The sequence below is a fragment of the Salvelinus fontinalis genome, chromosome 40, assembly GCF_029448725.1.
Source record: "Salvelinus fontinalis isolate EN_2023a chromosome 40, ASM2944872v1, whole genome shotgun sequence".
Taxonomy (NCBI): domain Eukaryota; kingdom Metazoa; phylum Chordata; class Actinopteri; order Salmoniformes; family Salmonidae; genus Salvelinus; species Salvelinus fontinalis.
In genome coordinates this window covers 2,513,925-2,535,664 of record NC_074704.1, presented here as the reverse complement: position 1 = coordinate 2,535,664, position 21,740 = coordinate 2,513,925, and the positions used below count along the sequence as shown (strand labels likewise).

General features: G+C 46.1%; 2 protein-coding genes across 4 annotated transcripts in view; both read left to right on the top strand.

Annotated features, from left to right (window-relative positions):
* Nucleotides 1-7,799, top strand: part of LOC129839531 (uncharacterized) — an 8,351-nt gene extending 552 nt beyond the window's left edge. Inside the window, exons 2-3 of one of the 3 annotated variants that reach the window (XR_008757045.1) lie at nucleotides 901-1,534; nucleotides 1,687-7,799. Coding sequence is in view for 2 of the 3 variants with exons in the window: in XM_055907045.1 (XP_055763020.1) it covers nucleotides 1,001-1,015; nucleotides 2,518-3,528 (1,026 nt within the window). In the remaining variant the exon portion in view is untranslated. The remainder of the gene's footprint in view (nucleotides 1-900; nucleotides 1,535-1,686) is intronic. The other 2 variants (XM_055907045.1, XM_055907044.1) reach the window with 2 other exon arrangements.
* A 1,138-nt stretch (nucleotides 7,800-8,937) lies between these two features.
* Nucleotides 8,938-16,286, top strand: LOC129839532 (HUWE1-associated protein modifying stress responses-like). The gene is made up of 4 exons (XM_055907046.1): nucleotides 8,938-9,383; nucleotides 10,582-10,662; nucleotides 13,018-13,314; nucleotides 15,072-16,286. Exons 1-4 carry the CDS (start codon nucleotides 9,185-9,187, stop codon nucleotides 15,335-15,337), a joined length of 843 nt encoding a protein of 280 aa, XP_055763021.1. The 5' UTR covers nucleotides 8,938-9,184; the 3' UTR covers nucleotides 15,338-16,286.
* Nucleotides 16,287-21,740: the final 5,454 nt, after the last annotated feature.

Below are 21,740 nucleotides of genomic sequence, written 5' to 3'. Positions count from 1 at the left end.
GCCACCAGGGAAGGGATATTTAGCTAACTAGTTAATGCTAACTCACCGTTCGTGTAGTCGGACTTGCTAGTTAACGTTAGGCCGGCACCATGGCAAGGGTAGTTGGTTAACTAGCACGTCACCGCTTAGAAAAGTCTGACTGCACGAACGGTAAGCTAGTGTTAACTAACTAGCTAGCTAAATATTGCCTGATGGGCTAGCTAGTTAGGTACCTTGATTGGCTAGTTAGCTACATTAGCTAAAGTTGGCTATACTTCTACTACTAAATTTGGCAATACTTCACCTCTTCAGGGTGTAACGGATGTGAAATGGCTAGCTAGTTAGCGGGTACGCGCTAGTAGCATTTCAATCAGTTACGTCACTTGCTCTGAGACTTAAGTAGTGTTGCCCCTTGCTTTGCAAGGGCCGCGGCTTTTGTGGAGCGATGGGTAACGACTGTGCTTCGTGGGCGACCGTTGTTGATGTGTGCAGAGGGTCCCTGGTTCGCGCCCGTGTCGGGGCGAGGGGACGGTTTAAAGTTATACTGTTACATTGATGCTGTTGACCCGGATCACTGGTTGCTGCGGAAAAAGGAGGAGGTTGAAAGGGGGGTGAGTGTAACGGATGTGAAATGGCTAGCTAGTTAGCGGGTACGCGCTAGTAGCATTTCAATCAGTTACGTCACTTGCTCTGAGACTTAAGTAGTGTTGCCCCTTGCTTTGCAAGGGCCGTGGCTTTTGTGGAGCGATGGGTAACGCTGCTTCGTGGGTGACTGTTGTCGATGTGTGCAGAGGGTCCCTGGTTCGCGCCCGTGTCGGGGCGAGGGGACGGTTTAAAGTTATACTGTTACAAGGGCAAATAGTACCCTAGACTGTACAATGTGTGTTTGTATTTACTTAAAACAACGTGTTTTCTGTCCAGATAAAGATGGTGATACAGGATTGAAAAAGAGCTTAATCGACATTTTGACTTGTTTAGACATGAGGCGGGAACATCAGGCTCACCCCACGCGAAGCAAGGCATGAATGTAAATATTGTGAGTTAATCATTCCACTTACACTCTCTGGCTAGTTAGCTGACAAACAAGCACACTGTATCTACATATTCACCTGGCTAATTGATAGTTTGAGGAGGACTGAAATTACCTGGTACAACAGCAAAACGAACTAAACGGAAACATCTGCTAATTACTTTAACTATTGCAAATGCTCAGGCAGCTGCCATTTCCTGTTAGGAAAGATAAAATGGCCCAGTATTTACCAGAAAAGGAAGCTCCACACAGCCAACGGGGTAAGAAATAATTGAAACATCACAGATATAAATTCCCACTCTGTGTCCATGATAAAATGCAGTTATACCACTGAATGAAACTGTGAAGAGATGCACTCAGACCAGTTCTTTGTGATTGAACTCAGACCAGTTCTTTGTGAGATTGAACTCAGACCAGTTCTTTGTGAGATTGAACTCAGACCAGTTCTTTGTGAGATTGAACTCAGACCAGTTCTTTGTGAGATTGAACTCAGACCAGGTCTTTGTGAGATTGAACTCAGACCAGGTCTTTGTGAGATTGAACTCAGACCAGTTCTTTGTGACTGAACTCAGACCAGTTCTTTGTGACTGAACTCAGACCAGTTCTTTGTGACTGAACTCAGACCAGTTCTTTGTGATTGAACTCAGACTAGTTCTTTGTGATTGAACTCAGACTAGGTCTTTGTGAGATTGAACTCAGACCAGTTCTTTGTGAGATTGAACTCAGACCAGGTCTTTGTGATTGAACTCAGTCTTTGGCAGACAAATTACCTAGCTACCTACCTTAGTATTTTCACATTACTATACTTTTTTTAATTACCCTCTGGCCTTTGTATTGAACTAGCTAACATTAGGTCTCTCCGTCGATCAGAAGCAAGCATGTTTCTGTGCTATGTACCGGATTTTAACCACTACTCCGATAAGTACACATTTGTATTTTATAATTTGTGTAACTTTTTAATGTGGTGACATTAATGTGGTGACAATGTGGTGACATGCAGTCTTTGTGATTGAACTCAGACCAGTTCTTTGTGATTGAACTCAGACCAGTCTTTGTGATTGAACTCAGACCAGTCTTTGTGACTGAACTCAGACCGGTTCTTTGTGACTGAACTCAGACCGGTTCTTTGTGACTGAACTCAGACCGGTTCTTTGTGACTGAACTCAGACCGGTTCTTTGTGACTGAACTCAGACCGGTTCTTTGTGACTGAACTCAGACCGGTTCTTTGTGACTGAACTCAGACCGGTTCTTTGTGACTGAACTCAGACCGGTTCTTTGTGACTGAACTCAGACCGGTTCTTTGTGACTGAACTCAGACCGGTTCTTTGTGACTGAACTCAGACCAGTCTTTGTGACTGAACTCAGACCGGTTCTTTGTGACTGAACTCAGACCGGTTCTTTGTGACTGAACTCAGACCGGTTCTTTGTGACTGAACTCAGACCAGTTCTTTGTGATTGAACTCAGACCAGTTCTTTGTGAGAGCAGTTGTTCTGGCTCTGGTTCAAGGAGTCATGCCGTTCTACTGAACCTGCCCCAGAGACGGTTCCTTTCCCACTGAAGATCCTCCTCTGTGGGCTCTCAGGGACAGAGGGTGGAGGAAGCCAATCAAGTCGTCAGCCAGGTACAGGTCCTCCTCTGTGGGCTCTCGGGGACAGAGGGTGGAGGAAGCCAACCCAAGTCGTCAGCCAGGTACAGGTCCTCCTCTGTGGGCCCTCGGGGACAGAGGGTGGAGGAAGCCAACCCAAGTCGTCAGCCAGGTACAGGTCCTCCTCTGTGGGCCCTCGGGGACAGAGGGTGGAGGAAGCCAACCCAAGTCGTCAGCCAGGTACAGATCCTCCTCTGTGGGCCCTCGGGGACAGAGGGTGGAGGAAGCCAACCAAGTCGTCAGCCAGGTACAGGTCCTCCTCTGTGGGCTCTCGGGGACAGAGGGTGAAGGAAGCCAATCAAGTCATCAGCCAGGTACAGGTCCTCCTCTGTGGGCTCTCGGGGACAGAGGGTGGAGGAAGCCAACCCAAGTCGTCAGCCAGGTACAGGTCCTCCTCTGTGGGCTCTCGGGGACAGAGGGTGGAGGAAGCCAACCAAGTCGTCAGCCAGGTACAGATCCTCCTCTGTGGGCCCTCGGGGACAGAGGGTGGAGGAAGCCAACCCAAGTCGTCAGCCAGGTACAGATCCTCCTCTGTGGGCCCTCGGGGACAGAGGGTGGAGGAAGCCAACCAAGTCGTCAGCCAGGTACAGGTCCTCCTCTGTGGGCTCTCGGGGACAGAGGGTGAAGGAAGCCAATCAAGTCATCAGCCAGGTACAGGTCCTCCTCTGTGGGCTCTCGGGGACAGAGGGTGGAGGAAGCCAACCAAGTCGTCAGCCAGGTACAGGTCCTCCACTGACTGCACCTGGTTGGTTGGCTTCCTCCACTCTCATTCCACATCTGTACAGACGATATTGGGAACCGCCAACATGGTTCCACTGATGAGCTCCATGGAGGCATTCTCATGTGGTAGAGAATCCCCTGGTCACCTATAGAGACCTGCCAACAGGAAGTGGTCACCTATAGAGACCTGCCAACAGGAAGTGGTCACCTATAGAGACCTGCCAACAGGAAGGATGTTAAGAGCCACATCCCTTTCAGTGCCTGACTCTGAACCTTGGAATGGATTTGTTGTAAGAAAAGTGCTACGTAAGTCAGTATTGATTTGATGGGGGGGAAGGGGTGGATTTGATAGATTTACCTTGATTTGATTGGGGAAAGGGGGGATTTGACAGATTTGCCTTGATTTGATGGGGAAAGGGTGGATTTGACAGATTTACCTTGATTTGATTGGGGAAAGGGGGGATGTGACATTTACCTTGATTTGATTGGGGAAAGGAGGGATATGACAGATTTACCTTGATTTGATGGGGGGGAAAGGGTGGATTTGACAGATTTACCTTGATTTGATGGGGAAAGGAGGGATGTGACATTTACCTTGATTTGATTGGGGAAAGGGGGATATGACAGATTTGTGCCTTGATTTGATAGGGGAAAGGAGGGATGTGACATTTACCTTGATTTGATGGGGGAAAGGAGGGATATGACAGATTTACCTTGATTTGATTGGGGAAAGGGGGATATGACAGATTTGTGCCTTGATTTGATAGGGGAAAGGAGGGATATGACAGATTTGTACCTTGATTTGATTGGGGAAAGGGGGGATATGACAGATTTGTACCTTGATTTGATGGGGGGAAAGGGGGGATATGACAGATTTGTACCTTGTCAGCTCGGGGATTCGATCCAGCAACCGTCCGGTGACTTGCCCAACGCTCTAACCACTAGGCTACCTGCCGATTGATGACATCCCAGCTGTAGAATATATAATAAACTGTCATTTTCACATGAGGACAAGTGCAGTTTTTCCCATAAACTTTTAATTAATAACTTGGGATTTTAACCACTTGACATATCAACCATATAGTGGGAAGGAGCCTATAGATCCAGACTGTGTGAGGGCATGTTCCACTCAGAATAAATAAAAACTGTACCTTTTAAAGATTTGTCTCTTGTCATGAAAACTATACTGAGCAGAATATATGTAAAGTGTTGGTCCAATGTTTCAGAAATGTTCAATATGCACAAAAAAGCGTTTGTTTCTCAAATGTTGTGCACAAATTTGTTTACATCACCTGTTAGTGAGTATTTCTCCTTTGTCAAGATAATCCATCCATCTGACAGGTGTGGCATATCAAGAAGCTGATTAAACAGCATGATCATTACACAGGTGCACCTTGTGCCGGGAACAATATAAGGGCACTCTAAAATGTGCAACACAATGCCACTGATGTCTCAAGTTTTGATGGAGCGTGCAATTGGCATGTTGACTGCAGGAATGTCCACCAGAGCTGTTACATGAGATTTGAATGTTCAATTCTCTACCATAAGCTGCCTCCAACGTTGTTTTAGAGAATTTGGCGTTACCTCCAACCGGACTGAAAACAGGCCACGTGTAACCATGCCAGCCCAGGACCTCCACATCCGGCCTCTTCACCTGTAGGATTGTCTGAGACCAGCCACCCGAACAGCTGATTAAACTAATTCGGATTGGTTGAGCCTGGCTCCCCAGTGGGTGGGCCTATGCCCTCCCAGGCTCACCCATGGCTGTGCCCCTGCCCAGTCATGTGAAATCCATAGATTAGGGCCTAATACATTTTTTTCAATTGACTGATTTCCTTCTATGAACTGTGACTCAGTAAAATCTTAGAAATTGTTGCATGTTGCGTTGATATTTTGGTTCAGTATACAATGTCAGTTTTTTTTATTCATCCTTGTCAATGACAACATTCTAGAACTGAGTTATCACTCATCTAAGTCTGGTATCCGAGGTAACCTGGTTAATGATTATATAATTGATTAAGTGTCTCTTTCCTTGTAGAATGTTGACCGCTGTATAGAACACATTGTGTTGCTAAGATGCTCAAACATAATTTAATAGCTACAGTCACCTACACAGGATAAACTATCCCTCATGCTGGCCCTGATTAAACCTGTCACCCCTCACTATAGCTGCACTTCTCCACAGGACCAGACTTTGAGTGGTCTTCTCCACATGGCCAGACTTCTAGTGGTCTTCTCCACGTGGCCAGACTGATAGTGGTCTTCTCCCCTTTCAATGCTCTTATGCTCATCCTTGAAAAAATCCATGATGTCGGAACTAGACGCCAAGTCGACATACAGTACAAAGAGTTATCGAGGCTAAGTAATACAAATGTTTTGATCTACTGCTCTGCTAACTAGCTAGCTAAAGTCTAAAACACTTAGACCATGGAACGGATGCATTAATTTCCCCTTTCATACAGTTAAAATGCTAACTAGCTAAAGTATAGTCTTAGATTGAACAGTAGTAGACCAGCCAACCTGGAATTGAATTTTATTTTAATTGTTTTGCTTGGTACAGGCAGTCATCCATCCTAGAACAAACAATCATTTTAGATACACAAAGTTATGCCGGATAACACGTTACATTTGGATTTTTACGGACATTTTAAATGGGTCAAATCTGGTGAAAATGGGTAATAATGGAAATGGTAATAGATTTAGGTCAAATGTCCTGAAATTCTCAACTAAACCTGAGTGGGTAATAAAACACTTAGACTACAGAATGCATTAATTTACCCTTTCACACAGTTAAAATGCTAACTAGTTAGCTAAAGTCTAAAACACTTAGACTACGGAATAGATGCATTAATTTACTTTTCATTATAGTTATTATGCTTTAAAACATGGAAATACACAGAAAATATGAACATTGATGGTTTCAGCTATAGTTGTGCACCGCTAAGGACCCTTCTCAGATGACGTTGACCCTCTGAGAAAACTGTGGGAGACCCCACTGAACCAGAAGAACTTTAAATAGTCTGTTTATCTCGATCTGTTCAGTGAATTTGGTCAGGATCTGTGACTATCCTATTTGGCTGCTCGTACATTTTACCCCTGTTTAAAATGACATTACAGTTTCAATATCTCTGTATCAGAAAGTACGATTCTTACGAGGTCAAGATGCACTGTGCAAAAATCAATCCGCCATTTCCTGCTTGCAAAAATTCTAATAGTTCTCTTAATTTCAGTTTGTGACAAAAACAAGAAAGTAAAGTGTAGAGAATCCATTGTGCCCACTGGTGTGTATTCATGGCTGCAAAGGGAAGCTTGGCTTCCCTCAAAAAAATGGACAAAGAAAAATAAAATAAACGTTCTATTTTTTTGTTTCATAATTTTCCTTTAATTCGCAAGAGGCTGAATGTATCTCACCGGAGAAAGCATCCGAGAGAGTGAAACAGCCATCAATCTGATGCTGTCTGGTCAGCGAAACAGCGCCCCTCTGTCTCTGTATGTGTAGGCCGTCTGATGCTGTCTGGTCAAAAAAGAGTATGACATTGTTTGTCGCCCGTAGCACTGAATGCAAGGGAAGCCAGAGAGCACTTTCCTTCCCTTGATTAAAAACAGTGTTAAAATAATAGTCCACCATCTTTGAGCAAAACTGGGTGAACTCAACCGTGAATGGTCCTGGCACACAAAAAAAAAAGATGTCAAGGGAAGCCAGTTTGGATTTACATTTTACATTTTAGTAGACGCTCTTATCCAGAGCGACTTACAGTAGAGTGCATACATTTTATTACATTTTACATACTGAGACAAGGATATCCCTACCGGCCAAACCCTCCCTAACCCGGACGACGCTATGCCAATTGTGCGTCGCCCCACGGACCTCCCGGTTGCGGCCGGCTGCGACAGAGCCTGGGCGCGAACCCAGAGACTCTGGTGGCGCAGCTAGCACTGCGATGCAGTGCCCTAGACCACTGCGCCACCCGGGAGGTCATTTGGCTTCGCCCCAATCACAGCACATCAAAAGCACACCTCATTTACAGACTTAAAAAAAAAATGTTGCATCTCGTTGTTGTTCTCCAGTGGCTAGCTAGTTAGCTAAAATTTTCACTTTCCTAAATTAGCCGTGGATGGAAATACATTGACTTGAAGTTGAAATGGTGCTGGAATAGTGGGGGCAGCTCCATTTTTTCCATTGACTATACACACATGTACACATGGATTTTGTGTTGTAGATATGTGGTAGTAGAGTAGTGGTCTGAGGACACACACTTAGTGTGCTGTAGATATGTGGTAGTAGGGGCCTGAGGACACACACTTAGTGTGTTGTGAAATCTGTTGTTAATGTATTGTAATGTTTTTAAAATTGTATAACTCCCTTAATTTTTTCCTGGACCCCAGGAAGAGTAAGGGGATCCATAATAAATACAAATACAAACGTCGCTGTCCGGTTTTGTGATGAAACAAATGTGTGGTTGAATGTATTCTGCCAAAGTGTGTTCTTATGCCTTGCCACCATGATATATAGGCAATATGAACTAAAAGGTTATAGTGAGGTCGGGCACTGATGTTGTGGCGATTCGGCCTGGCTCGCAGTCAACGTTTCAATTCATCCCAAAGGTGTTCGATGGGGTTGAGGTCAGGGCTCTGTGCAAGCCAGTCAAGTTCTTCCACATCGAACTCGACAAACCATTGTCATGCTGAAACAGGAAAGGGCCTTCCCCAAACTGTTGCCACAAAGTTGTAAGTACAGAAACGTCTCGAATGTCATTGTATGCTATAGCATTAAGATATATATATATATATATATATACTGGCCCAATAATCGAAAGGTTGCTAGATTGAATCCCCGAGCTGACAAGGTAAAAATATGGCGTCCTGCCCCTGAACAAGGCAGTTAACCCACTGTTCCTAGGGTGTCATTGTAAATAAGAATTTGTTCTTAACTGACTTGCCTAGTTAAATAAAAAAACATCTATAAAAATATGGCCATTTTAACCAGATTTGACCTTTGAAAACCCTTAATTGCCCTTAAAAATCTAAATGTAAGCTGTTATCCGGCCTAACTTTATGGATCTAACATCATTGTTTGATCTAGCATGGATGACAACCTGTAACAAGCAAACCAAAAAAACAAGCACTTTGTCCAGGTTGGCTGGTCTACTAAAGGGGGTTATTTAAAAAAAAATATTGGGCTACTTTCTGACTGTAGGCAAGAATTTGAGGCTAAATAATATAGTTTGTAAACTTCCACCCCCGCGGATAGTTGTGTGGGATCTTTGGGACGTCCATACACTAAATCCTAACCACCCTAAGCATAACAATGTTAAACGTCAACTTGTATGGGGTAAGGCCATCGCAAGGAACCTGATAACACGGGTCCCTCTGGACAGACACCGTTTGACAGTCAGGGGGCAGGATCAACATTGTTGTTCTATGACGTTCTTTTCCCCACATCCAATGAAGATTTGAGAATAATTCGCAGAACCACGCCCAAGTACCACTGTGGCCAATCGTTCTTAAGCATGGTGAGAAATGGGCGGGGTTTTGTGAACAAGCATGTTGACATGTTTTTTAAGAAATTCTCTTGTCGACGACTCCTTCAGTTTGTTTAGAACCGGGGCGATGACGACTAGCTAGCTAGCGTTTAGCCACCCAATGTTTTCACAATGCGGATCTAGCTTGAACAACAGCTGCTTTTGAGCGTTTCTACGGCTAGTTACCAATCATCCGATTAGTATTCACATCTATAAGGGGGGAAATAAAAAACGGGGCTCACATATAATAAACCGTAACGTAATAGACGCTTAATTGCGATTTATTATGGAGGAGAAGAAGAAGGAGGAGGGCGAAGCGGAGATCCAGGAGCACGGTCCCGAACATTGGTTCTCCAAATGGGAGCGGCAGTGTTTGGCCGAGGCGGAGCAAGAGGAGCCAAGCGAGGAGGAGTCGGAGCAAAGTCAGCAGAAACTATGGCATCTTTTCCAAAATTCCGCTACCGCGGTCGCCCAGCTATACAAAGGTCCGAATACTTCACTAACAACTAGCTTGCATTAGCTAACTAAGATAGCTTTTTGCTAATTGGCAGCTATCAGATAGACTCGAGTGTCAAGGCAACAAAGGGTATTAACGCTATCTAGCTTGCTGATTTTGTTGGCAACCATTTTAGACCCTACTTGTGGTCTGTTAGAAATGTAGCAAATATATAAAATAACTAACATTGTCTAAGAATAATGTACAGAATGTCATCTTAACCCCTGCTAGCTTGTCGACGTTAACTGGCTGCTAACTTAGCTAGCTAGTTTACGTTCGCTCATGTCAGGTCCAGGAACTTGTCAGTTGGCCAGTAACAGTACTGTAGCTAGCTCGGAGCTAACTAAAGATATCATAGATACAACTTTGAATATATTTTGACCACTGTATATCGTTCAAGTGATTGCATTTCTTTGTTCAATCCTTTCAAAATGTGTTAAATGTCGAGTTTTACACATTTGTCTCGAGTTAACTTGCAGTCTGGCCGTAACGCCGTTAGCAGAACAAAATGGCGAAACGCAGGGAGGAGTTCTTGTGTTGAAAATAACTATTTTCTATTTACGACCAAGCTGTTTCTGTTGTCTGACACTCGGTCCGCTTGGCACATTCACAACACTTGACCATTCACCTAGTCTGGCCAATCAATTTAACGACGAGGTGAATTATTATAACGCTGACAATGCGTTACTAGGACAAAATGGCGATTGGATTATGACTAATATTAGCTATCCGAGTTACTGTATAATTGTTATTCTAGCTAGCTAACGTTAGTCTACCAGTTATCACAATATTGAGCGTGTATTCTACATTCACATCTCTAGTAAAACAACCTCAATGCCGTGTTAACTAGATTAGTTTTGCCCGTTACGGCCCAAGCCAGTGTTCAGCTAGCTAGATAACTGTCGCTTGCTTTCTTTGCCATAGGTTTGGTCTAAGGCATATAAACACAGTGAAGTCAGACTGATGCAGCTCAGTCAGACAAAATGGCGTTGCTTAGCCAAGCTGAAGCAAGTTGAAGGGTCAAGTATAGAAAGTTGTCTATTGAAAGTTATGCTGGCCCGGCAAAGTCGCGCAGTCTTGTCAGACTGTGTCGTATGTTAGACACAAGAATGGAATTAATGGCATGTATTGTATAGTGAATGTCAAGTTGCTCCGGTTGTAAACCATTTCCTGTTTTGTGTTTTCAGACAGAGTTTGTCAACAACAGGGTCTGTCTCTCTGGGTTCCCTTCCAGAACGCAGCTACTGCCGTCACAAACCTCTACAAAGGTAACTAATGCTGAGTTGAACTTGTTTTATTGTGTGTTTTTGTGTCTTGGGCTGTGTGACACTGTTGAGTCTGTGTTTTACCAGGCTATGAACTCTCTGCTGCTAACATGGTTTCCCCGGGGACACTCAGATGAAGGACAACAGTCTACCACCCTAACCAGTCCCCTCCTCTCTTCCCTAGCCACACATCCGTGCTCTAACTCGACCACCAGGGTCCTGTTCACTAGGGATGAAATGGAAGCGAACCTTCCCATGTGGGGAACCTGTGTGATAGAAAATGCTTGTTTTTGTGTTCCATTGCAAGATGTTTTCTACGGTGTGCATTGTTAAATACAACCCTGTATGCATGAGGGTCAGGGGTGTGTTAAATACAACCCTGTATGCATGAGGGTCAGGGGTCAGGGGTGTTTCTATTGAGCTCAGTTTCAATGCTATTAGTGCAGTAAGTCATTATGTAAACGTCTTGGAGAATAATTCTACCTGCTATTAGCGCAGTAAGTCATTATGTAAATGTATTGGAGACTAATTCTATTAGTGCAGTAAGTCATTATGTAAATGTCTTGGAGACTAATGCTACCTGCTATTAGTGCAGTAAGTCATTATGTAAATGTATTGGAGACTAATTATATTAGTGCAGTAAGTCATTATGTAAATGTCTTGGAGACTAATGCTACCTGCTATTAGTGCAGTAAGTCATTATGTAAATGTCTTGGAGACTAATTCTACCTGCTATTTAGCGCAGTAAGTCATTATGTAAATGTATTGGAGACTAATTATATTAGTGCAGTAAGTCATTATGTAAATGTATTGGAGACTAATGCTACCTGCTATTCGTGCAGTAAGTCATTATGTAAATGTCTTGGAGACTAATTCTATTAGTGCAGTAAGTCATTATGTAAATGTCTTGGAGACTAATGCTACCTGCTATTCGTGCAGTAAGTCATTATGTAAATGTCTTGGAGACTAATTCTACCTGCTATTTAGCGCAGTAAGTCATTATGTAAATGTATTGGAGACTAATTATATTAGTGCAGTAAGTCATTATGTAAATGTCTTGGAGACTAATGCTACCTGCTATTCGTGCAGTAAGTCATTATGTAAATGTCTTGGAGACTAATTCTATTAGTGCAGTAAGTCATTATGTAAATGTCTTAGACTAATGCTACCTGTAATGTTAATGTGGTAAATGTCTTGATTTATCTCCTCTGTGTTGGTGCTCGTCTGCTATGGACACAGCTAATGACTGACTGGTCTTCATAGTCTGTAACACACAGCTTGTTTCTCACTGGTAAACTGGTGAAACCTGCCCCCCCGCCCCACGCCCCCATCCAGGGAGGGTACCGGGTACCAACCTCTCACCCTCTCTCTCTCTCTCTCTCTCTCTCTCTCTCTCTCTCTCTCTCTCTCCCCCCCTAACAGAGTCACTAGAGTCCCACCAGCAGAGGTATGAGCTGGGGATCCAGCAGGCGAACCAACCTCTCACCCTCTCTCTCTCTCTCTCCCCCTAACAGAGTCACTAGAGTCCCACCAGCAGAGCTATGAGCTGGGGATCCAGCAGGCGAACCAACCTCTCACCCTCTCTCTCTCTCTCTCCCCCTAACAGAGTCACTAGAGTCCCACCAGCAGAGGTATGAGCTGGGGATCCAGCAGGCGAACCAACCTCTCACCCTCTCTCTCTCTCTCTCTCTCTCCCCCCCTAACAGAGTCACTAGAGTCCCACCAGCAGAGTTATGAGCTGGGGATCCAGCAGGCGAACCAACCTCTCACCCTCTCTCTCTCTCTCTCCCCCTAACAGAGTCACTAGAGTCCCACCAGCAGAGGTATGAGCTGGGGATCCAGCAGGCGAACCAACCTCTCACCCTCTCTCTCTCTCCCCCCCTAACAGAGTCACTAGAGTCCCACCAGCAGAGTTATGAGCTGGGGATCCAGCAGGCGAACCAACCTCTCACCCTCTCTCTCTCTCTCTCTCTCCCCCTAACAGAGTCACTAGAGTCCCACCAGCAGAGCTATGAGCTGGGGATCCAGCAGTCGAACCAACCTCTCTCTCTCTCTCTCTCCCCCCCTAACAGAGTCACTAGAGTCCCACCAGCAGAGCTATGAGCTGGGGATCCAGCAGGCGAACCAACCTCTCACCCTCTCTCTCTCTCTCTCTCTCCCCCTAACAGAGTCACTAGAGTCCCACCAGCAGAGCTATGAGCTGGGGATCCAGCAGTCGAACCAACCTCTCTCTCTCTCTCTCTCTCTCTCCCCCCCTAACAGAGTCACTAGAGTCCCACCAGCAGAGCTATGAGCTGGGGATCCAGCAGGCGAACCAACCTCTCACCCTCTCTCTCTCTCTCTCTCCCCCCCTAACAGAGTCACTAGAGTCCCACCAGCAGAGCTATGAGCTGGGGATCCAGCGGTCGTACCAGCGTCGTAATAAAGACGTTCTGGCCTGGGTGAAGAAGAGGAGGAGAAACATCAGGAGGGAGGACCTCATCAGCTTTTTGTGCGGCAAGGCCCCGCCCCCACGCAACCCCCGTCGCGACGCACAGATGCCCAAACACGGCCACGCCCACTCTGTGATGTCACCCAGCAGGCCGCCGTCCACGGAGAGCGGGTCGTCTGTCGAGGCTGACCTGCAACCCTTCAGAGAGGCCATCGCACTGCACGGTGAGACACACACACAGTCCCTTTACGAGGCGCCTCTCAACTCCTCCCACCACAGTCCATATCGTTCATGGAACCAGGGCTGTATTGATGCATCATTCAAATGATCGCATAGCCAGCTAACCACTTAGCCAAGACAAACTGACTGGCCGTTAGTCCAGCTAGATGCCTAGCCAAACACTGACTGACTGTTAGTCCAGCTAGCTACCTAGTCAAACACTGACTGACTGTTAGTCCAGCTAGCTACCTAGCCAAACACTGACTGACTGTTAGTCCAGCTAGCTACCTAGCCAAACACTGACTGACCGTCTATTTAATCCAGCTAGCTACCTAGTCAAACACTGACTGACTGTTAGTCCAGCTAGCTACCTAGCCAAACACTGACTGACTGTTAGTCCAGCTAGCTACCTAGCCAAACACTGACTGACTGTTAGTCCAGCTAGCTACCTAGTCAAACACTGACTGACTGTTAGTCCAGCTAGCTACCTAGCCAAACACTGACTGACTGTTAGTCCAGCTAGCTACCTAGCCAAACACTGACTGACCGTCTATTTAATCCAGCTAGCTGCCTAACAAACTGACTGGCCATTAGTCCAGCTAGCTACCTAGCCAATACAAACTGGCTTTCCATTAGTCCAGCTAGCTGACTCCCTAGCCAAGACAAACTGGCTGGCCATTAGTCCAGCTAGCTGACTACCTAGCCAAGACAAACTGGCTTGCCATTAGTCCAGCTAGCTGACTCCCTAGCCAAGACAAACTGGCTTGCCATTAGTCCAGCTAGCTGACTACCTAGCCAAGACAAACTGGCTTGCCATTAGTCCAGCTAGCTGACTCCCTAGCCAAGACAAACTGGCTTTCCATTAGTCCAGCTAGCTGACTACCTAGCCAAGACAAACTGGCTTGCCATTAGTCCAGCTAGCTGACTACCTAGCCAAGACAAACTGGCTGGCCATTAGTCCAGCTAGCTGACTCCCTAGCCAAGACAAACTGGCTGGCCATTAGTCCAGCTAGCTGACTCCCTAGCCAAGACAAACTGGCTGGCCATTAGTCCAGCTAGCTGACTCCCTAGCCAAGACAAACTGGCTTGCCATTAGTCCAGCTAGCTGACTACCTAGCCAAGACAAACTGTCTTGCCATTAGTCCAGCTAGCTGACTACCTAGCCAAGACAAACTGGCTTGCCATTAGTCCAGCTAGCTGACTACCTAGCCAAGACAAACTGGCTGGCCATTAGTCCAGCTAGCTGACTACCTAGCCAAGACAAACTGGCTGGCCATTAGTCCAGCTAGCTGACTCCCTAGCCAAGACAAACTGGCTTGCCATTAGTCCAGCTAGCTGACTCCCTAGCCAAGACAAACTGGCTGGCCATTAGTCCAGCTAGCTGACTCCCTAGCCAAGACAAACTGGCTTGCCATTAGTCCAGAAACTCCATAGGTCAAATCCACCAGATATTGTAGCTCAAACATTCAGGAAGTCATTAAAAGAATATGTTTAAAACAATGTACAGGAGCTCTCTGCCTTCTTCATGGCGCCATGGCAACCACAGAAATGATTTTTAAATTACATTAAATTGTGATTCTCCCCTCCCTCTCTCTCTCTCTCTCACCCACCTCTCTCTCTAATATTTTGTTGTCTGGGTAGATGTGGAGAGACACTGCTTGATTTCTACTGACTCCTGTGTTATAATCCCCCTCCAGGCCTGAGTATGTCTCTGTAACACCTGTATAATATTCTTCTTAATATTGTTGTAATTCCCCTCCAGGCCTGAGTGGGGCGATGGCCAGTATATCCGTTCGTTCCGGTGCCCCTGGCTCTCCGACGCACCTAACACGCGACAGCCCCGTCACTCCGCAGCTGGGTCGTAACCGTAGGAACGGTCTCCACGACGTCGACCTGAACACCTTCATCGCCGAGCAGATGGGGCTCCATTTGGAGAACACCGCTGCAGCCAATAGGAAGAGGGCATCTGCCCAGTGCAGTGATGTCATCACAGACTCGCCCACCCATAAACGCAACCGGATGCTCTGAGTATCGCGGATATCACGCACGCCGACGACGCACACACACACACGCTCAAGGCACGGTTCACGCACACACACACACAAATTACACACGCCACGTATACTAAATATTTTTACTTTGCTGTCTCGGCCGAGCTGATTGGATGATGACTCGTGCACCAGGCCGGCCAATGAAACCCTCCCAACCTGGCCCCTCCCTCCTCTGTTGCTTTCAAATAAAGAAATATGTAAATGATTAAAAAGCCACTCCTCCTCCCTCTCTGTCATCCCTTCTTCCTGTGTTCCCTCCTTTCCTCATGGTTGGCATGACAGCACAAACAGACTGGTAACTCACCAGCAGCCTGTCTAGACCACTGGGATGAAACTGTTGGCCGTGTGTTCTGAGTGGTGGGCTAGGTGGGGAAATGGGGACAGACCTACCCCCCCCCCCCCACCCCTGTTACTAGAGGTGTGTTGGGGTCCTGAGGCCTAGAAGCCTTCCTGTATAGTAGCCCCTCCCCTCTCAAGCGACTGTGTCTGTGGCTCTTGTCTCCCTCTCGATGCGCGTGTGTTGGACAGAACTGGCACTAAGTGTGTGCGTGACTTGTCTTTGCCTTTGAGGAAGCTGCTATCTCTGGCACAGCGGGAAGTCCTGGTGGCTGTGTGTACGCCAGCACGTGTGGCTGTGTGTGTTCGTTTAGCAAAATCCTTACTGGATTCATGTGTATTTCTGTTTATGTTTTATAAAGCCTCCGCCCCAATAGCTCTTCCTGTCTCCTCTCTTTAACCTTTAACCCTAATTCCTCTATCTACAGTGTATATACATTATGACAACTAGGTGCTGCTGTTGTATGATGCAGACATACATGTGGTACACATTGTAAAAAAAGAAAAAAAAAGAAATGCAAAACAATTGAATTGTTTAAAATGTAAAATAATGATTCTGGCATTAAACAAACCAAGCTTTTAACTATCAACTGTTTTTAATGTTGTCTCTTTTTAAATCAGGGATGAACATTAAGCCTGAGGATAGTACTGTTGAGACCAGGCTAGTAGTAAATGTACCACACTAGCCTGGGGATAGTACTGTTGAGACCAGGCTGGTAGTAAATGTACCACACTAGTCTGGGGATAGTACTGTTGAGACAAGGCTAGTAGTAAATGTACCACACTAGCCTGGGGATAGTGCTGTTTAGACCAGGCTAGTATTAATTCTGGTCTACTAGCCCGGCTGGCCAGTGTTGTTTAGACCAGGCTAGTATTAATTGTGGTCTACTAGCCCGGTTGGCCAGTGCTGTTTAGACCAGGCTAGTATTAATTGTGGTCTACTAGCCCGGTTGGCCAGTGCTGTTGAGACCAGGCTAGTAGTAATTGTGGTCTACTAGCCCGGTTGGCCAGTGTTGTTTAGACTAGGCTAGTATTAATTGTGGTCTACTATCCCGGCTGGCCAGTGCTGTTTAGACCAGGCTAGTATTAATTGCGGTCTACTAGCCCGGCTGGCCAGTGTTTAGACCAGGCTAGTATTAATTGTGGTCTACTATCCCGGTTGGCCAGTGTTGTTTAGACCAGGCTAGTATTAATTGTGGTCTACTATCCCAGTTGGCCAGTGCTGTTTAGACCAGGCTAGTATTAATTGCGGTCTACTAGTCCGGTTGGCCAGTGCTGTTGAGACCAGGCTAGTATTAATTGCGGTCTACTAGTCCGGCTGGCCAGTGCTGTTTAGACCAGGCTAGTATTAATTGTGGTCTACTAGCCCGGTTGGCCAGTGTTTAGACCAGGCTAGTATTAATTGTGGTCTACTAGCCCGGTTGGCCAGTGCCAAAAGTCCTTTAAATTCCATTACTGTTTTTAACTATGAACGGACTGAGGATGAATCTGTTTTTAACAATTGAACCGTCACATTACTGTTACAGGATAACAAAACAATTATCCAAAGCCACTTCCCTTTCCCTGAGTCGTGTTTAGTTTGCGTGCCGACGGGAGCTTGATGTGTTGTAACCGTGTGTTGGCGGTAGGAGCATCGCCGCTTGGGGAACCGAAGATGTAAACAAAAGACGTCGACAGAAACAGTCCGCAACAACAGTGCCACCGCAGTTCACCTTCGTGCGACATGGGGGCGGCAATAGACCAACATTACCACCCATCTCCTCAGACACGAGACACCACAGAATCTCCTGTCACCTCAGACACCAGACACCACAGAATCTCCTGTCTCCTCAGACAACAGACACCACAGAATCTCCTTGTCTCCTCAGACACCACAGAATCTCCTTGTCTCCTCAGACACCACAGAATCTCTTGTCTCCTCAGACACCACAGAATCTCCTGTCACCTCAGACACCACAGAATCTCCTGTCACCTCAGACACCACAGAATCTCCTGTCTCCTCAGACACCACAGAATCTCCTGTCTCCTCAGACACCACAGAATCTCCTGTCACCTCAGACACCACAGAATCTCCTGTCTCCTCAGACACCACAGAATCTCCTGTCTCCTCAGACACCACAGAATCTCCTGTCTCCTCAGACACCACAGAATCTCCTGTCTCTTCAGACACCACAGAATCTCCTGTCTCCTCAGACACCACAGAATCTCCTGTCTTCTCATGACAACAGACACCATAGAATCTCATGTCTCTTCAGACACCACAGAATCTCCTGTCTCCTCGGACACCAGACACCACAGAATCTCCTGTCTCTTCAGACAACAGCCACAGGCCACTCCCCTGTTCCATATCACACAGCACAGAGGGCTTAGTTAGAACGGTTAGAAATATGGTAATTTGACTACTTTTTCTTCCACACTAAATGAGAACCGGAGCCCTCTAGACACTTCAGAGCTTAGAAATGAATAGTTACTAAGAAATATGGTAATTTTATAATTTTACTATTTGCGGTCTACTAGCCCGGTTGGCCAGTGCTGTTTAGACCAGGCTAGTATTAATTGCGGTCTACTAGCCCGGCTGGCCAGTGCTGTTTAGACCAGGCTAGTATTAATTGTGGTCTACTAGCCCGGCTGGCCAGTGCTGTTTAGACCAGGCTAGTATTAATTGTGGTCTACTAGCCCGGTTGGCCAGTGCTGTTTAGACCAGGCTAGTATTAATTGTGGTCTACTAGCCCGGCTGGCCAGTGCTGTTTAGACCAGGCTAGTATTAATTGTGGTCTACTAGCCCGGTTGGCCAGTGCTGTTTAGACCAGGCTAGTATTAATTGTGGTCTACTAGCCCGGTTGGCCAGTGCTGTTTAGACCAGGCTAGTAGTATTAATTGCGTTCTACTAGCCCGGCTGGCCAGTGCTGTTTAGACCAGGCTAGTAGTATTAATTGCGTTCTACTAGCCCAGCTGGCCAGTGCTGTTTAGACCAGGCTAGCATTAATTGTGGTCTACTAGTCCGGTTGGCCAGTGCTGTTTAGACCAGGCTAGTATTAATTGTGGTCTACTATCCCGGCTGGCCAGTGCTGTTTAGACCAGGCTAGTATTAATTGTGGTCTACTAGCCCGGCTGGCCAGTGCCAAAAGTCCTTTAAATTCCATTACTGTTTTTAACTATGAACGGACTGAGGATGAATCTGTTTTTAACAATTGAACCGTCACATTACTGTTACAGGATAACAAAACAATTATCCAAAGCCACTTCCCTTTCCCTGAGTCGTGTTTAGTTTGCGTGCCGACGGGAGCTTGATGTGTTGTAACCGTGTGTTGGCGGTAGGAGCATCGCCGCTTGGGGAACCGAAGATGTAAACAAAAGACGTCGACAGTCCGCAACAACAGTGCCACCGCAGTTCACCTTCGTGCCACATGGGGGCGGCAATAGACCAACATTACCACCCTTCTCCTCAGACACGAGACACCACAGAATCTCCTGTCTCCTCAGACACCACAGAATCTCCTGTCTCCTCAGACACCACAGAATCTCCTGTCTCCTCAGACACCACAGAATCTCCTGTCTCCTCAGACACCACAGGATCTCCTGTCTCCTCAGTCACCACAGAATCTCCTGTCTCCTCAGACAACAGACACCACAGAATCTCCTGTCTTCTCATGACACCAGACACCACATAATCTCCTGTCTCCTCAGACAACAGACACCACAGAATCTCCTGACTCACCAGACACCACAGAATCTCCTGTCTCCTCAGACAACAGACACCACAGAATCTCCTGTCTCCTCAGACACCAGACACCACAGAATCTCCTGACTCACCAGACACCACAGAATCTCCTGACTCACCAGACACCACAGAATCTCCTGTCTCCTCAGACAACAGACACCACAGAATCTCCTGTCTCCTCAGACAACAGACACAACAGAATCTGTCTCCTCAGACACCACAGAATCTCCTGTCTTCTCATGACACCAGACACCACAGAATCTCCTGTCTCCTCAGACAACAGACACCATAGAATCTCCTGTCTTCTCATGACACTAGACACCACAGAATCTCCTGTCTCCTCAGACACTAGACACCACAGAATCTCCTGTCTTCTCATGACACTAGACACCACAGAATCTCCTGTCTCCTCAGACAACAGACACCATAGAATCTCCTGTCTTCTCATGACACTAGACACCACAGAATCTCCTGTCTCCTCGGACAACAGACACAACAGAATCTCCTGTCTCCTCAGACAACAGACACCACAGAATCTCCTGTCTTCTCATGACACCAGACACCACAGAATCTCCTGTCTCCTCGGACAACAGACACCACAGAATCTCCTGTCTCCTCGGACAACAGACACCACAGAATCTCCTGTCTCCTCAGACAACAGACACCACAGAATCTCCTGTCTCCTCAGACAACAGACACCACAGAATCTCCTGTCTTCTCATGACACTAGACACCACAGAATCTCCTGTCTTCTCATGACACTAGACACCACAGAATCTCCTGTCTCCTCGGACAACAGACACAACAGAATCTCCTGTCTCCTCAGACAACAGACACCACAGAATCTCCTGTCTCCTCAGACAACAGACACCACAGAATCTCCTGTCTCCTCAGACAACAGACACCACAGAATCTCCTGTCTCCTCAGACAACAGACACCACAGAATCTCCTGTCTCCTCAGACAACAGACACCACAGAATCTCCTGTCTCCTCAGACAACAGACACCACAGAATCTCCTGTCTCCTCAGACACCAGACACCACAGAATCTCCTGTCTCCTCGGACAACAGACACAACAGAATCTCCTGTCTCCTCAGACAACAGACACCACAGAATCTCCTGTCTCCTCGGACACCAGACACCACAGAATCTCCTGTCTTCTCATGACACCAGACACCACAGAATCTCCTGTCTCCTCGGACAACAGCCACAGGCCACTCCCCCGTTCTATATCACACAGCACAGAGGGCTTAGAAACGGTTAGAAATATGGTAATTTGACTACTTTTTCTTCCACACCAAATGAGAACCGGAGCCCTCTAGACACTTCAGAGCTTAGAAATGAATAGTTACTAAGAAATATGGTAATTTTATAATTTTACTACTACATGGTCAAAGTCTTCTGGTTTAGATATACAGTGACTAGACCTGGTGTAGATATACAGTTACTAGACCTGGTGTAGATATACAGTTACTAGACCTGGTGTAGATATACAGTTATTAGACCTGGTGTAGACATGTCTAATCTAGTCTGATATACAGTCACTAGACTTGGTATAGATATACAGTCACTAGACCTGGTGTAGATATACAGTTATTAGACCTGGTATAGATATACAGTAACTAGACCTGGTATAGATCTACAGTCACTAAGCCTGGTATAGCCATGTCTTCTCTAGTCTGATATACAGTTATTAGACCTGGTGTAGATATACAGTTACTAGACCTGGTATAGCCATGTCTTCTCTAGTCTGATCTACAGTCACTAGACTTGGTATAGATATACAGTCACTAGACCTGGTGTAGATATACAGTCACTAGACCTGGTGTAGATATAAAGTCACTAGACCTGGTATAGATCTACAGTTATTAGACCTGGTGTAGATATACAGTTACTAGACCTGGTATAGATCTACAGTTACTAGACCTGGTATAGATATACAGTTACTAGACCTGGTATAGATCTACAGTTACTAGACCTGGTATAGATATACAGTTACTAGACCTGGTATAGATATACAGTTACTAGACCTGGTATAGCCATGTCTTCTCTAGTCTGATCTACAGTTACTAGACCTGGTATAGATATACGGTTACTAGACCTGGTATAGATATACAGTTACTAGACCTGGTGTAGATATACTGTTACTAGACCTGGTATAGACATGTCTTCTCTAGTCTGATATCCAGTCACTAAGCCTGGTCATGTTGACCGGTCTGATCTACAGTCACTAAGCCTGGTCCTGTCGACCGGTCTGATCTACAGTCACTAAGCCTGGTCATGTTGACCGGTCTGATCCTCAGTCACTAAGCCTGGTCATGT

Coding starts and splice junctions, on each gene's coding strand:
- LOC129839532 (XM_055907046.1), top strand. CDS start 9,185: ATGGAGGAGAAGAAGAAGGAGGAGGGCGAAGCGGAGATCCAGGAGCAC. Junction 10,663..13,017: donor CGTCACAAACCTCTACAAAG/GTAACTAATGCT, acceptor CCCCCCTAACAG/AGTCACTAGAGTCCCACCAG. Junction 13,315..15,071: donor AGAGGCCATCGCACTGCACG/GTGAGACACACA, acceptor ATTCCCCTCCAG/GCCTGAGTGGGGCGATGGCC.